The sequence below is a fragment of the Microcaecilia unicolor genome, unplaced genomic scaffold (genome assembly GCF_901765095.1).
Source record: "Microcaecilia unicolor unplaced genomic scaffold, aMicUni1.1, whole genome shotgun sequence".
Taxonomy (NCBI): Eukaryota; Metazoa; Chordata; class Amphibia; order Gymnophiona; family Siphonopidae; genus Microcaecilia; species Microcaecilia unicolor.
In genome coordinates, this window is record NW_021963002.1 from 236,196 (window position 1) to 251,596 (window position 15,401).

The 15,401-nt window shown below is 46.0% G+C and overlaps 1 protein-coding gene across 2 annotated transcripts in view; it reads left to right on the top strand.

Annotated features, from left to right (window-relative positions):
* The window catches only part of LOC115458708 (endothelin receptor type B-like), a 39,860-nt gene extending 25,006 nt beyond the window's left edge, over positions 1–14,854 (top strand). Inside the window, exons 5-9 of one of the 2 annotated variants that reach the window (XM_030188534.1) lie at positions 7,877–8,026; positions 9,380–9,513; positions 10,805–10,913; positions 12,011–12,144; positions 14,539–14,854. In XM_030188534.1, the coding sequence (XP_030044394.1) occupies positions 7,877–8,026; positions 9,380–9,513; positions 10,805–10,913; positions 12,011–12,144; positions 14,539–14,590 (579 nt within the window). In that variant the 3' untranslated portion in view covers positions 14,591–14,854. Of the gene's footprint in view, positions 1–7,876; positions 8,027–9,379; positions 9,514–10,804; positions 10,914–12,010; positions 12,145–13,658 lie in introns of both variants that reach the window. The other variant, XM_030188535.1, reaches the window with a different exon arrangement.
* Positions 14,855–15,401: the final 547 nt, after the last annotated feature.

Consider the following 15,401-nt stretch of genomic DNA (forward strand, 5'->3'; position numbering starts at 1 on the left):
AAGCGAACAACTAAAGGCTGTCCTGAGATCGGCTTACCTTCCACTTGGTAATGGTATGCACTGATTGCACTAAGATGAACCCTTACGGAGTTGGTCTTAAGACCAGACTCAGACAAGTGCAGAAGGTATTCAAGCAGGGTCTGTGTAGGACAAGAGCGAGGATCTAGGGCCTTGCTGTCACACCAGACGGCAAACCTCCTCCAATGAAAGAAGTAACTTCTCTTAGTGGAGTCTTTCCTGGAAGCAAGCAAGATACGGGAGACACCCTCTGGCAGACCCAAAGAGGCAAAATCTACGCCCTCAACATCCAGGCCGTGAGAGCCAGGGACCGGAGGTTCGGATGCAGAAGAGCCCCTTCGTCCTGCGTGATGAGGGTCGGAAAACACTCCAATCTCCACGGTTCTTCGGAGGATAACTCCAGAAGAAGAGGGAACCAGATCTGACGCGGCCAAAAAGGAGCAATCAGGATCATGGTGCCTCGGTCTTGCTTGAGTTTCAACAAAGTCTTCCCCACCAGAGGAATGGGAGGATAAGCATACAGCAGGCCCTCCCCCCAATCGAGGAGGAAGGCATCCGACGCCAGTCTGCCGGTGGCCTGAAGCCTGGAACAGAACTGAGGGACTTTGTGGTTTGCTCGAGATGCGAAGAGATCCACCAAGGGGGTGCCCCACGCTTGGAAGATCTGGCGCACCACTCGGGAGCTGAGCGACCACTCGTGAGGTTGCATAATCCTGCTCAACCTGTCGGCCAGACTGTTGTTTACGCCTGCCAGATATGTGGCTTGGAGCACCATGCCGTACCGGCGAGCCCAGGTCCACATGCTGACGGCTTCCTGACACAGGGGGCGAGATCCGGTGCCCCCCTGCTTGTTTACATAGTACATGGCAACCTGGTTGTCTGTCTGAATTTGAATAATTTGGTGGGACAGCCGATCTCTGAAAGCCTTCAGAGCGTTCCAGATCGCTCGTAACTCCAGAAGATTGATCTGTAGATCGCGTTCTTGGAGGGACCAGCTTCCTTGGGTGTGAAGCCCATCGACATGAGCTCCCCATCCCAGGAGAGACGCATCCGTGGTCAGCACTTTTTGTGGCTGAGGAATTTGGAAGGGACGTCCCAGAGTCAAATTGGTCCAAATCGTCCACCAATACAGGGATTCGAGAAAACTCGTGGACAGGTGGATCACGTCCTCTAGACCGCCAGCGGCCTGACACCACTGGGAGGCTAGGGTCCATTGAGCAGATCTCATGTGAAGGCGGGCCATGGGAGTCACATGAACTGTGGAGGCCATATGGCCCAGCAATCTCAACATCTGCCGAGCTGTGATCTGCTGGGACGCCCGCACCCGGGAGACGAGGGACAACAAGTTGTTGGCTCTCGTCTCTGGAAGATAGGCGCGAGTCGTCCGAGAATCCAGCAGGGCTCCTATGAATTCGAGGTTCTGCACTGGAAGAAGATGGGACTTTGGGTAATTTATCACAAACCCCAGTAGCTCCAGAAGGCGAATAGTCATCTGCATGGACTGCAGGGCTCCTGCCTCGGACGTGTTCTTTACCAGCCAATCGTCGAGATATGGGAACACGTGTACTCCCAGCCTGCGAAGTGCCGCTGCTACCACAGCTAGGCACTTTGTGAACACCCTGGGCGCAGAGGCGAGCCCAAAGGGTAGCACACAGTACTGGAAGTGGCGTGTGCCCAACTGAAATCGCAGATACTGTCTGTGAGCTGGCAGTATCGGGATATGTGTGTAGGCATCCTTCAAGTCCAGAGAGCATAGCCAATCGTTTTGCTGAATCATGGGGAGAAGGGTGCCCAGGGAAAGCATCCTGAACTTTTCTTTTACGAGATATTTGTTCAGGGCCCTTAGGTCTAGGATGGGACGCATCCCCCCTGTTTTCTTTCCACAAGGAAGTACCTGGAATAGAATCCCAGCCCTTCTTGCCCGGATGGCACGGGCTCGACCGCATTGGCGCTGAGAAGGGCGGAGAGTTCCTCTGCAAGTACCCTCTTGTGCTGGAAGCTGTAAGACTGAGCTCCCGGTGGACAATTTGGAGGTTTTGAGGTCAAATTGAGGGTGTACCCCTGCCGGACTATTTGCAGAACCCACTGATCGGAGGTTATGAGAGGCCACCTTCGGTGAAAAGCTTTCAACCTCCCTCCAACTGGCAGGTCGCCCGGCACGGACACTTGGATGTCGGCTATGCTCTGCTGGAGCCAGTCAAAAGCTCGCCCCTTGCTTTTGCTGGGGAGCTGCGGGGCCTTGCTGAGTCGCACGCTGCTGACGAGAGCGAGCGCGCTGGGGCTTAGCCTGGGCCGCAGGCTGTCGGGAAGGAGGATTGTACCTACGCTTGCCAGAAGAGTAGGGAACAGTCTTCCTTCCCCCGAAAAATCGTCTACCTGTAGAGGTAGAAGCTGAAGGCTGCCGGCGGGCGAATTTGTCGAATGCGGTGTCCCGCTGGTGGAGAGACTCTACCACCTGTTCGACTTTTTCGCCAAAAATGTTGTCCGCATGGCAAGGCGAGTCCGCAATCCGCTGCTGGATTCTATTCTCCAGGTCGGCGGCACGCAGCCATGAGAGCCTGCGCATCACCACACCTTGAGCAGCGGCCCTGGACGCAACATCAAAAGTGTCATAAACTCCTCTGGCCAGGAATTTTCTGCACGCCTTCAGCTGCCTGACCACCTCCTGAAAAGGCTTGGCTTGCTCAGGGGGAAGAGCATCAACCAAGCCCGCCAACTGCCGCACATTGTTCCGCATGTGTATGCTCGTGTAGAGCTGGTAAGACTGGATCTTGGACACGAGCATAGAGGAATGGTAGGCCTTCCTCCCAAAGGAGTCTAAGGTTCTAGCGTCCTTGCCCGGGGGCGCCGAAGCATGTTCCCTAGAACTCTTAGCCTTCTTTAGGGCCAAATCCACAACTCCAGAGTCGTGAGGCAACTGAGTGCGCATCAGCTCTGGGTCCCCATGGATCCGGTACTGGGACTCGATCTTCTTGGGAATGTGGGGATTAGTTAAGGGTTTCGTCCAGTTCGCAAGCAATGTCTTTTTAAGGACATGGTGCAAGGGAACGGTGGACGCTTCCTTAGGTGGAGAAGGATAGTCCAGGAGCTCAAACATTTCAGCCCTGGGCTCGTCCTCCACAACCACCGGGAAGGGGATGGCCGTAGACATCTCCCGGACAAAGGAAGCGAAAGACAGACTCTCGGGAGGAGAAAGCTGTCTTTCAGGAGAGGGAGTGGGATCAGAAGGAAGACCCTCAGACTCCTCGTCAGAGAAATATCTAGGATCTTCCTCTTCCTCCCACGAGGCCTCACCCTCGGTGTCAGACACAAGTTCACGAACCTGTGTCTGCAACCTCGCCCTGCTCGACTCAGTGGAGCCACGTCCACGATGGGGGCGTCGAGAGGTAGACTCCCTTGCCCGCATCGGCGAAGCTCCCTCCGCCGACGTAGTCGGGGAGCCTTCCTGGGAGGTGGCCGCTGCCGGCACCGCACGCGGTACCGACGTCGGGGACCTCAACCTGGGCGATGGGCCAGCCGGCGCCACGCTCGACGGTACCGGAGGCGCAAGCACCGCCGGTACCGGAGGGGTAGGGCGCAACAGCTCTCCCAGAATCTCTGGGAGAACGGCCCGGAGGCTCTCGTTTAGAGCGGCTGCAGAGAAAGGCTGTGAGGTCGATGCAGGCGTCGACGTCAGGACCTGTTCCGGGCGAGGAGGCTGTTCCGGGCTGTCCAGAGTGGAGCGCATCGCACCTCTTGGACAGAGGGTGAGCGGTCCGCTCGGTGCCGATGCCTGCTGGGTGCCGAATCCCTCGGCGACCCAGAGCTCTCGGTGCCGACGCGGGGAGGAGACCGGTGTCGATGCTTCTTCGACTTCTTCCGAAGCATGTCACCGGAGCTCCCCGGCACCGACGAGGAGGACGTAGAATCCATCCGTCGCTTCCTCGGGGCCGAGGCCGAAGAAGGTCGGTCTCGGGGGGGCTGTACCGCAGGAGCCCTCAGGGTGGGAGGAGACCCACCCGAAGGCTCACCGCCACCAGCAGGGGAATGGACAGCCCTCACCTGCACTCCTGACGATGCACCACCGTCCGACGACATCAGCAGACGAGGTCCCGGTACCACCGACGTCGATGCAGCTATCCGATGTCTCGGCGCCGATGCAGAGGCCCGATGCCTCGATGCACTCGATGCAAGGGCGGCCGAGGAAGATGGTCTGGACGCTGACGACGTCGATGCACTCGAAGATCCCGGTGCCGATGCCGACGAAGAGCCCGAGAACAAAACGTTCCACTGGGCTAGTCTCGCTACCTGAGTCCGCCTTTGAAGCAGGGAACACAGACTACAGTTCTGAGGGCGGTGCTCGGCCCCCAGACACTGAAGACACGACGAGTGTCGATCAGTGAGCGAGATAACCCGGGCGCACTGGGTGCACTTCTTGAAGCCGCTGGAAGGCTTCGATGTCATGGGCGGAAAAATCACGCTGGCGAAATCAAAGTCCGAAATGACGGAAAAAGAGCACCAAAAACTTTAGAGGGAGAAAATCTCGACCGAGGCCGAAAAGAGGCCTACCCCGACGACGAAAGAAAACTTATCGGGGCCAAAAGCTGGAAATACGGGGAGGATTGAAACGAAACCCGGTGGAGGGGTTCCGGAGCACTTCCCGAGTACAAGAAAAGCTTTTCCGAAGAAAAAACACGTTCAACAATATGGACGCGCGAGGTCGACTCTCCGGGGCTCGACACGGCGAAAAATACGACCGTATCGAGTGCGGACAAAAGAAGACTGGCCGGCTCGAGCCGGTTTCGGGCGGGAAGACGGCCGCGCATGCGCGGTGCGCGCGGGCGCGCGAGGGCTAGCAAAGGACTTTGCTAGTGAAGATTCCGATTGGAGGGGCTGCCGTGGACGTCACCCCCATCAGTGAGAACAAGCAGCCTGCTTGTCCTCGGAGAAACTCAGATACGTTGAAACACTTGGATTATAAATTCCAGAAAGAGGGATTAGAGGAAAATATTTCAGTGTCATTTTTTCACATATCCTCTTGTGTTTCACCGTTACCACACTATGCAAATAATAACTAAGGGACTGACTCACCCAATTTGAGGTCAGAAGGAAGAGTGAGTCAAATAGAAAGTTGTTGTTATAAAGAGCTAGAGTGAAGGCTGCATAGTATGCCAAATAGGTGAGAACTGGTCAGTAGTGAGGATTTTAATGATGTGTTCTGTGCACATCATGCTTCAAATCTCTAAATATATTAGTCGCCGTAAGGGTTAAGTGACTTGCCTTGTGACTCTGGGCAAGTCACTTAACCCTCCATTGCCCCTGGTACAAAATAAGTACCAGAATATATGTAAACTGCTTTGAATGTAGTTGCAAAAACCTCAGAAAGGCGGTATATCAAATCCCATTTCCCTTAATGCCAGAGCTCATTTTTCCTTTTCAGGCATATAAAGTCATTTTGGTGGTATGTTGATCCCCTATAGAAAAAGGTAGAGCATATGTAGGCCATGATGTCAGCACACATGAATGACAATAAGCCAACAAAAGTTTTCCACACTTTGGTCCCCTTTTCACCTCACCTCACCTCGTTATGTACCATGACTCCACTAAAACCAAATGGGGAAAGCATGTACAGCAAGGCTTTTGGACTTCGATCCAAACCCTCATTTTAGGGCCCTTTTACCATATAATATCTACAAAAACCAGTGCATGGAAAGTGCAAAGACTGTGCGGTAAATGCAAGGAGTGTGCTCAGCATCTGTTCTGCATGTACCGCACAGGGTAGACACTGAACAGGCACCTCATTACATCCAGTAGTCTGCCACTGCATCTAACACTGTGCAGGCCCACCTAAATATAAATAATTAAAAACAAGGAACTGCCACAGTGGTACACCCTGCAATCTCTCTTCCCCTATCCAATCCCCCCAGAACTCAGAATCCCCCCCAATCCCCCAATCCTATCCCCCCGGGCTCAAATATGCCCCTGAAGCCTAAAGCCCCACCCCCATGCATAAGCATCTCTCCCAGAGGGCAACCCTACCCCTACCCCTGATCCCTCACCAGCAGCTATCCAGGGGTCACTATTGATAGTCCAGTGGGCCCAAGCAAGAGTGATCCCCCTTCATTACCACCCAAGACTGTTATAGGATCCAAAACAGTGCAAATGAACCCTAGCGGTAGTACCTTATATAGAAGGTTGACCCTTTACTAGTAGTATAGTGAGACTACTGCTAGAGGTCAACAGCCACCATTTTGTACCTAAAGCCATATGGGGTGGGAGTGGAGGGAAACCACTCCTGACCCTCCCACTAGACCACTAGGAATGGCTGTATGGCAAGCACCAAAGATTCTCAGGGAGTTAGGGTGGGTGAGGATGGGTCAGGCTGATGTTACGGAAGAACTTTTCAAATACTGTGTCAGATAGCATGGGATCACCTGTGTTATCTGCCAGTGCATATAATGCAGTGTGGTAAGCGTCTGCCATGTGCACAAAATGCTGGGCATACCCCTAGCATTTATTGCAATGGCTTTGCATTTACTGCACATTTTTGTTTCCTTTAAATCATGGAAACTGTACACTTTAGTAAAAGGACCCCTTTGTTTCATTATTATTTCCAAACCAATGGGATGTTTGGGTACTGCTCCATTTAGATTGCACTACCCTTCTTCCCTTCATGTCAAGTATACCTACACAGAGACAACACAGATAAATATACACATACAGGGATAGATTCAGAAAATGATGCTCAAAATTTGGCACCATAAATAATCAATGCTAAGTGCAATTCTATAAAGGGTGTGTGCCCTTTAGAGATTCACACTTAGTGCCGAATCTCATGCCTAACCTTAAATGTAAGACTTATGCCTGTTGAAACCTCGTGTAAATGCTGGTGCCCAAGTTAGGTGTACTGAGGCCATATTCTATAATTCCACATGCAACTTTTTGAAATGCCCCAGACACACACGGCCACGCCCTCTTATAAGTTATGCACTAGTAGAGCTAGGCACAGCCTTATAGTACTACTACTACTACTACTTATCATTTCTATAGCGCTACTAGACTTATGCAGCCAGATACATGTGCAAATTTTCATGAATGCCAATTAATGTCAATAATTGATTGCTAGCACCCAACTATTGATGTTACTCAATTGGATCGTTAATTAATTTCCATATGCATCTTGGGTGCACACACAAATTTGAGAGCTCAGTTCTGGGTGCCATATATAGATTCCAGGGAATTATGGTTGGAAAAAATTACATTAACCATGCTCTGCATGTTTTTCTCACTTGTTATTTTTTCCAACCCAATCAAAGGTTGAAAAGAAATTATACAAAAGGAATCAAAAATTTATGTCTGGGGGACAAAAAAATCTGTCCAAAACTTTTACAGAATGAGAACAAGTTTAGTATGAGAGAAAAACCAGGGAAAGACATATCAAGTTTAAATACAAATCATATTGGACCTAGGGTATGGCCCAATGCATTTTTATAGAAAAGATGTTTCCAGCATCTTCAGCATAGACACCCTGATACATTGAAAAACAGCTGTTAGGAAAATGCTCCTTTAAAATTGCTCTTCCCTTCTCCTATCCTCTCCTTACCATAGACACATACAGATCCAGTACAGACAAATGTACAAACACACACATTTTGGCACCCATAGAGATAAGACTACACAGCAAATCCCAGACACAGGGGTGTCAAGGAAAGATATGAGAGATCTTAAGGATTGGAGAGCCAGAAGAGGAACAGAGGTCAGCCATCCTGCCACGGCAGCACCCCTCTGAAGCAGAACATGCACATGACCTTAAAATTCGCAAGAGCAGACTCCTCTGAAGATTCACCTTGATATGTTGTGTGTGGTGGTGGTGTTTTAGTTTTACAGGGATGTGAAGGATTGGTGGCTGTTTGGTTTCTACTTCTGCCTGCCCCTGGCCTGCACTGGTGTCTTCTATACGCTTATGTCCTGTGAAATGCTCAGCAAGAGAAATGGCATGCGAATAGCTCTCAATGATCACATGAAACAGGTAAAATGAAGAGATTACTTGTGTTTGTATCTACATTTTATGTCTTTTTCATTTGTGCTCCTTTTGTTTTGTGTATTTTTGGCCTTTTAAAAAATATTTGGGGATTTATAGCTTTTCCCTTTTTTAACTTTTATCCCTCTTTTTGTTTTCATTTTTTCTCTCCACCAGTTTCTCTCCCTTCCCTTTAGCCTCTCTGTTCCTTTCCTATCCCTTTCTAAGCTCTCTTCTCCAGTCTCCAGGGCAAGGAGTATCCCCAGGTTACTGCCATAACTGATCTTCCCAACCCAGGCCCTCCATAGGCAGCATCTGCTCACTTCCAGCTGAGCTTTGCTCTTCTAGGTCAAGTGTGCCACAAGTAGTGGCAATCTCTTCCAGTGTGGGCCCAAGGCTTACAGTAGCTAGTCTTCTGTTCTTTGTTTTAGCTTCTCTCAAGTCAGTAGCAGGTACAAGACACCAAATTTTGGGGTCCTAGTTGACCTGGCACCCAAGACATTTCCAGCCCTGTAGGTACAAAATACATGGATAGCCTGAATTAATTTATATATTATATACTGTATGTGAGACAAACAGAATTGGGTTTACATGAAATAGCTCATGAGATAGTCATCCAGCAGGATTAGGAACATACACTGGTGATTCTATATATATGTATATGTGCTGTAAGAAAACAAGAAGACAACAGGTCTACTAGATCCAATGTGGAACAGAAGAAAGAAGCAGACCTTATGAAGAAAACCAGTTCATTTATTGGTTGTTCTAAGCTCCCAGGATTCACAAATCAATGCCCGACATGGCCATGTTTTGCCAGAAGTACACACTGCTTCAGGAGCAATGAAAACCAGCTGGTGCGAAACTACAGACTTCACCAGTGATTATTATAAATGCGTCTCTTCCTGGGTCTATTTGAAACAGAATTATGGTTTCAAATGGATCCAGGAAAAGACACATTTATAATCATCACTGGTTTGTCTTGGTATAGTTCTCACATTCTGTGCAAATATTGTTACATGCTCGTTAATCAAAGGATTGTGATAGTCATCATGGCAGTCAATAATATTCCACAGATATAGAGAACTGACATCAAGCCTGATGTGAGTCTATATTTATAGTATACTGGGAGTAATCATAATATCTTTCAAAAGATATCAGAACTAAGATCAACTACAGTTCTAGAAAGCCTGGTATGCTGTGAAACTTTGTTTTGTGTAGTTTTGTTTTTCTAGTGACCTATGCTCTCTAGTTCACTGAAATTTGAGTTGTACCCAGGGAGAATGTGAAGTTTGCGTCTACTGAATCTGTTGATGCTATCCTTCTTCACATTTTATCTCAAATTCTTGTTTCTTGGTTTCACAGCGCAGGGAAGTTGCCAAAACTGTATTCTGTCTTGTTGTGATTTTTGCTCTTTGCTGGCTGCCTCTGCATTTGAGTAGAATCCTGAAAAAAACCATCTATGACCAGAGAGACCCCAACCGATGTGAACTACTTAGGTAAAAAAAAAAAAACCTAACTCATTCTGGTTTGTAAAGACTGTCAGCAAGAATGTTGAATTAAATATCAAATAATCTTCGTTCATGTGACTTTTGCACCTGCAGAAACAGATCTGCACAGAGTAAGGCAATGGCTCCCATCCAGGTTCTTCAAGCCCTGTTTCAACTGGTCTGGTTTTCAGAATATCCACAAAGAGATATATTTCCATACGCAAGAAAACCAGACTGACTGGATTGGGGCTAAGTTTCAGAAAGAAAACAATTGGAGTATTTCCAGAGAGTGCTTCTGTAGTACAAACATGCTAAGTCTTATGCATTTGAGCCCCTTTTCCAGCTCAGTGATATAGGGGCCCAATCTCATACATTGGCTCCTGGCTGCCCCCACTGTCTGGCAACTCTTCCTCCCACAGGTCCAGCAATTCTCTCCCTCTTCCCCCTACTACTGGTCTGGCATCTGTCCCCCCCCCCCCCCCCCCCATCCTCAGAAACCAGTGAGTCCTGGGCAGTGCTAGAGATGCACTGCTGCTTCCAGCTGCTGGTCCTTCAAACAAAAAAATTGGGTCAAACAAATGGAGCACTCAGCTCACACATCCATGTTGTCAGGTGATGTCATTTCCTCCAATAAGCTATAATTTCTATTTGTAACTCTATAATACATGAAAGAGAATCTCTTAACTTTAGAATAATTTAACTCCTAGAAGGAACTTGTTATGCTTCTGCTTCTCTGCACAAAAGCACATAGGCAGAGTATGCATACACAATTACCCATCATCCTCATCTGGTTTTCAAGTTGAATGTTTCAACAATACTGTAAATCAGCAGGCTATATAGCCAAGTCAAAGAACTGAAATTCCAGAATCCTGTACCATAGTGGATAAATGCAGTTAAGTCCCGATTGTAAGTATTTGTTACCACATTCAGAAGTAATTTCAACATCTCAGCAGAAGGAATCTAGCTAGGTGTAGTGTTTGTGATTTTATAAATCTTTTCCGGGCCACAGCTGATAGATAAAGGAAAAGCTGACTGAAGAAGTGGTGCATTACTACCATTGACTGTAAGCTGGTGTGTTTGATCCAACCAGGCAGTAGTAACTAGCCAAGAGGATACAATTGCAATGAATAGTGAACAAACATTCAGGGTTTCTTCAACAAGAGATGGATTTTACTACCACCATCTTTAGGAGTAGAAAAATGAAAACGCAAAGGTGAATTTGGTCTGCAAAAGAAAGTGTACTAAAAAAATTGCTGATGTCAAATTTTAACAAGCTCTTACTTTTCCCCTATTTCTATAGCTTCCTTTTAGTGATGGATTACATTGGCATCAACATGGCATCATTGAATTCCTGCATTAACCCTGTGGCCCTGTACTTTGTCAGTAGGAAATTCAAGAACTGCTTTAAGGTAGGGGCGTTGTATATAACAGCAAAATCAGTGCAAGCACTACCACCAGCATTCAGTAGTGAGCAAATAAAGTAAGGGTAAAGGGTCAAGGAGATGAGGGCCTTTATGTGGTACAAGCAAAGCAGTATACATATTCTATGCAGGCACCCAGTAGGGTGCTGGAGTTTCATAGTTATATGAATTTTTCAATATCTCAGAGGGACAAAATTGTCAGTATTGTACACTATTGAGCCATAAATGCACACAACTGATGACACGGGGGGAAAAACCCAAATGATGATTTTCCTGTCATTCTTGATTAAAAACAATATCAAACACCAGGGGAAATGCTGCTGAAATTTTCAGTGTTGTTTCAAATGAATGCACATCCCCAGTGATGATGCCCCACCATTCGAACCCTAGCAACAATTGACAGCTAAAATGGCAGACTATGAGCTTCTGAATGTGGCAACAGAGAGTAAATCAGATTGGATACTATACAAAACAGCTTTGTCATCATTATGGAAAAGCCTGGGAATGATGAAAGTATTAGAAGATTAAAGATACAAAAGTCAAACAGACTGGAAGGAAGGCCATATTGAGAGAATGTGCTGATATGTGGAGATGTTGCTTTGGATGTGTGATATCATGACTGAAAAAGATATATTGGACCATACCGGTTACCAACTCAAATGACTGTCTGTTATAGTTGAATTGGGCTTGTACTGAGATTGGTTTTAGCAGAATTGAAATGGCACAAGCAATGAAACGTAACAGCAATTCAAAGTCTATCATATCATCCAAATCCAGTGACACTCTATATGCTGCATAGCTCTCTCTTACAGTAGCTATCCACTATGACCTCTCTTCTTCAAAATAATCATGGTGTGCTGCAGCAATCTTGGTGCATAACATTTGAACAGGCCCCTAATTTGACGAGAAAACCTTTATCACAACATGAGAAAAAAATGCTGTGGCTTGAATGTATCCAAATATTCACTCACATGCATAGTGCGGGACTTTTGCAAAACCGACATGTTCACCCCTTGCATGCTTAAGATCCTGTCATTGTCATGACCAGTCTGAATCTATGTACCTTTCTTTTACTCTTGCTGCAGTCTTGCCTCTGCTGTTGGTGCCAAGATCCAACACTGGTAATTACGCCAATGGATGAGAAAGGCTCTAATGGAAAATGGAAAAGCAATGGCCATGATCTGGGTCTGGATCGGAGCAGCTCTCACCTGACTAACAAGTACAGTTCTTAATAAATACACAGAGTGTCAAAGAAAGAACAGAAGAAGAAAATACAGGAAAGGCACCACCAGACACCTCCTGCTCGCTTTTCTCCCCCAAGACATTTGTAATTTTTTAAAAATGTCATCTTTTCTCTTCTTGGAATGTCAATGGGCAGATAGAGACCTCTGTACCTATGGGGCACTTTCTATGGCACCTCGGCTACTGCTGTCATAAAACTCAGCCACTTGCAAGGATTCCACACAAAGATGAACATAAAATAACTTCTTTTATAAAATATATAAGCTTTTTATTGTTGAAAAAAATATACATTTATATTTACGTCTAGAAGAAAGCCACGCTAGAATTATAACTCACAGGGCACAGTTCTGAGGGCAGAGTAGTTTGCAACATGAAATGGGAGGCAATTTTTTGGTGGTGGATAAATATGTACATGGATAAAAACTGAGACCACAAATTTCATATTCACATCCTTTAAAAGTGACTGAGGTGATTCCTTGCTCTCCCATAACACTACTTCTGTTACACAAAAGCCGGACTGAATCTGTTACATAAGCACTTAACTTTCCTCTCTTTGTTTTACAATTAATGTAAAGATGTGTATGTATATATTTTTTCAAAGTGTGTTTATTAAACAAATCTTCCAACAATACAAACCAAAAGGGCTCATTCAGAAATGCCCTCAGATTTTCAATTAAAAAACAAGATGTGTACATATATATATACATATAAAACTTTACTATTTGCAAGACAATAGAACAATTCATCAAAAACTAATTGTTTATTACTGTTTATATAAAAGGCAATCATATACACTCTTGGGACCAATCTCATCCATATCTGTACACCATTGTTTCAGTGCTGTAAATTCTACCTAAGTAGCTCATGTGGTATGGTGGGGGAATGGGGGGAGATGTCCAAAGAAGGAAATCCCCCTGAGCTGGCCATGTCAACAAGATAGTGTTGTTTAATACCTCCTCTGATTGTCAATGTACTATGTGACTAGGTTAGGGGTAGTCTAGGGATGGAGCCAGCACATACCTACTTAGAGCCAATACTCAGTCAACTAACCAGTTACGTGAGCACATATAGTTAGTACAGCTGAATGGCTGTCCAAATTTTATCTGCTGAATTAACCAGCAACTGGTCTCAATATTGGCTGGTGCCCGGTTAACTTCCAGGTTGCAGCACTAGAGAGACCAACCGAATTTTGGTTTCCGTTTCAAAACTGGCCCCAAATTGGTATTTGGCCATATTTTGGCCCCTGTTTACTAAGGCGTATTAGTGTTTTTAACACACATACAATTAGCATGCATGCTGTGTAGGTGCCTATAAGGATATTTGTAGGCACATACATGGTTAGCGCGCATTATAAACACTAACGTGCCTATAACGTGGCTTAGTAAATAGGGCCCTTTGTTTGCAGCTGAAAATGCCAATGCATTTTTGGTTGAAACTCAGTGTTGTGTACCCATACTACTCTCCTCTTTCTTCTCCCTCCCCCTTGAATAGGAGCAGGCTCTAGTCCCTCCCTTCAAACAGGATCAGCATGACTCCCTTCCCATTGAATAGGAGCAGCCCCCACACGAGGTCGCAGCAGCCATTTTGACAGCAGAGATGGCATTGGGAGAAGCCACTGGGGCTTGCTCCTGCCCCAACTATTCTACTAAACTCCAGGGACTCTAAGGTAGGTATAGAGGCTACCTCTGTTTTTGGGAGGGGAGGGGAAGAGAAAGAGGAGGGAGTGGAGGCTTCCATCGTTTGGTGATGGTGCCAGTTTTGGTTTCAGCCAAAACCAAGCAGCAATTTTCAACCGCAGACTCATTTTCAGCTGAAACCAAGAAACAAAATCAGTTTCAGTCATCCTCTACCACACTAACCCCAATATTCATGCCAGAGGCAAGACATGCCCCAGCATTGAATATCCAGCAGGCGGCTTGCAAGACACTTATTGTTATGGGCTAAATATCAACTCCTGGGGACAGAGGAAGCTCTACTGCACCAGAATGTTAATCTGCCTTCAGCCACTAGTTAAAATCCAAATCTGTGGGTGCTTCCCTCTATTATGAGATGGATCCCCCTGATCTAGGGGTCCTTTCCAATATTTTGCTTAGGGTCCCTTAATTTGAATTTCTTCCACTGCATTCGTTATAATCATACAGATGTTGAAATATGTTATTCAACTGAGCTTACAAGAAAACAAAATCTTCCAGTCTTCAAATGCATGCATAAAAAAAACACTTCTCATGCAGTATTCTACAAACACATCAATGATTATTTCATTTTATATCCCAACATGGATTATGTTTCTATTTTAAGGGAGAATTATATCATTAATGCAGCAAAAAACAGTCTAGATTCAGGTTATGGTAGCCTCAATTGTTCTCCACAGGAAGCACACTGAGCCCAAGCAGATTCAAATCTCCTTCAGAAGCAACATGTGATCATCAGCCTCGGACTGCATTAATAAAACACTCACAAACCAATGTGAATTCAAAAATTCTTCATTGAAGCACTCTTCTGTAATTTCTTTTACTGTCAAACCTACCAAAATGCTTTACTTGTTTCAATATAAACTGAACTAAGGATGTTGTAATTTCTATTATGACCTCACAACAAACGTCAAGAACACAGACCTCATCAGCATGATCTCTAATATCAAGAGAAATCAAACAAAATAAAACATGGAAAGAAAATAAGATGATACCTTTTTTATTGGACATAACTTAATACATTTCTTGATTAGCTTTTGAAGGTTGCCCTTCGTCAGATCGGAAATAAGCAAATGTGGTAGCAGATAGTATATATAAGTGAAACATCCAAGCATTACTTTGACAGTCTGATAGGGTGGGAGGGTGGGGGTGGGCAGGAGGTATGCATGGGGACATCAAAGCATTTCATTGATATTCTAACAGGATGGGTGTGGGTAGTTGAGAGGAGGGTGATAAACAGAGAAATACAATTTTATGGTTTATAATGGGCTAGAAAACCCAGATCCTTGTTAAGTCCTGTCTGTTGGGTGTCAAAATATTCAATCATTCTGACTTCAAAGGTCTTACGTTCCTGTATTGTTTTAAAGTTACCTTTCAGGATTCTAACTATGAAATCACTGGTGCAGTGTCCTGGTCTTGTAAAATGCTGGCCCACCGGGGTGGGAACCTGACTGGCACCGGCTATCTTCATGTGATGTCTGTGCAGATTGAATCTTGTCTTAAGCATCTGGCCTGTTTCTCCAATATAGCATCCTTCGTTACA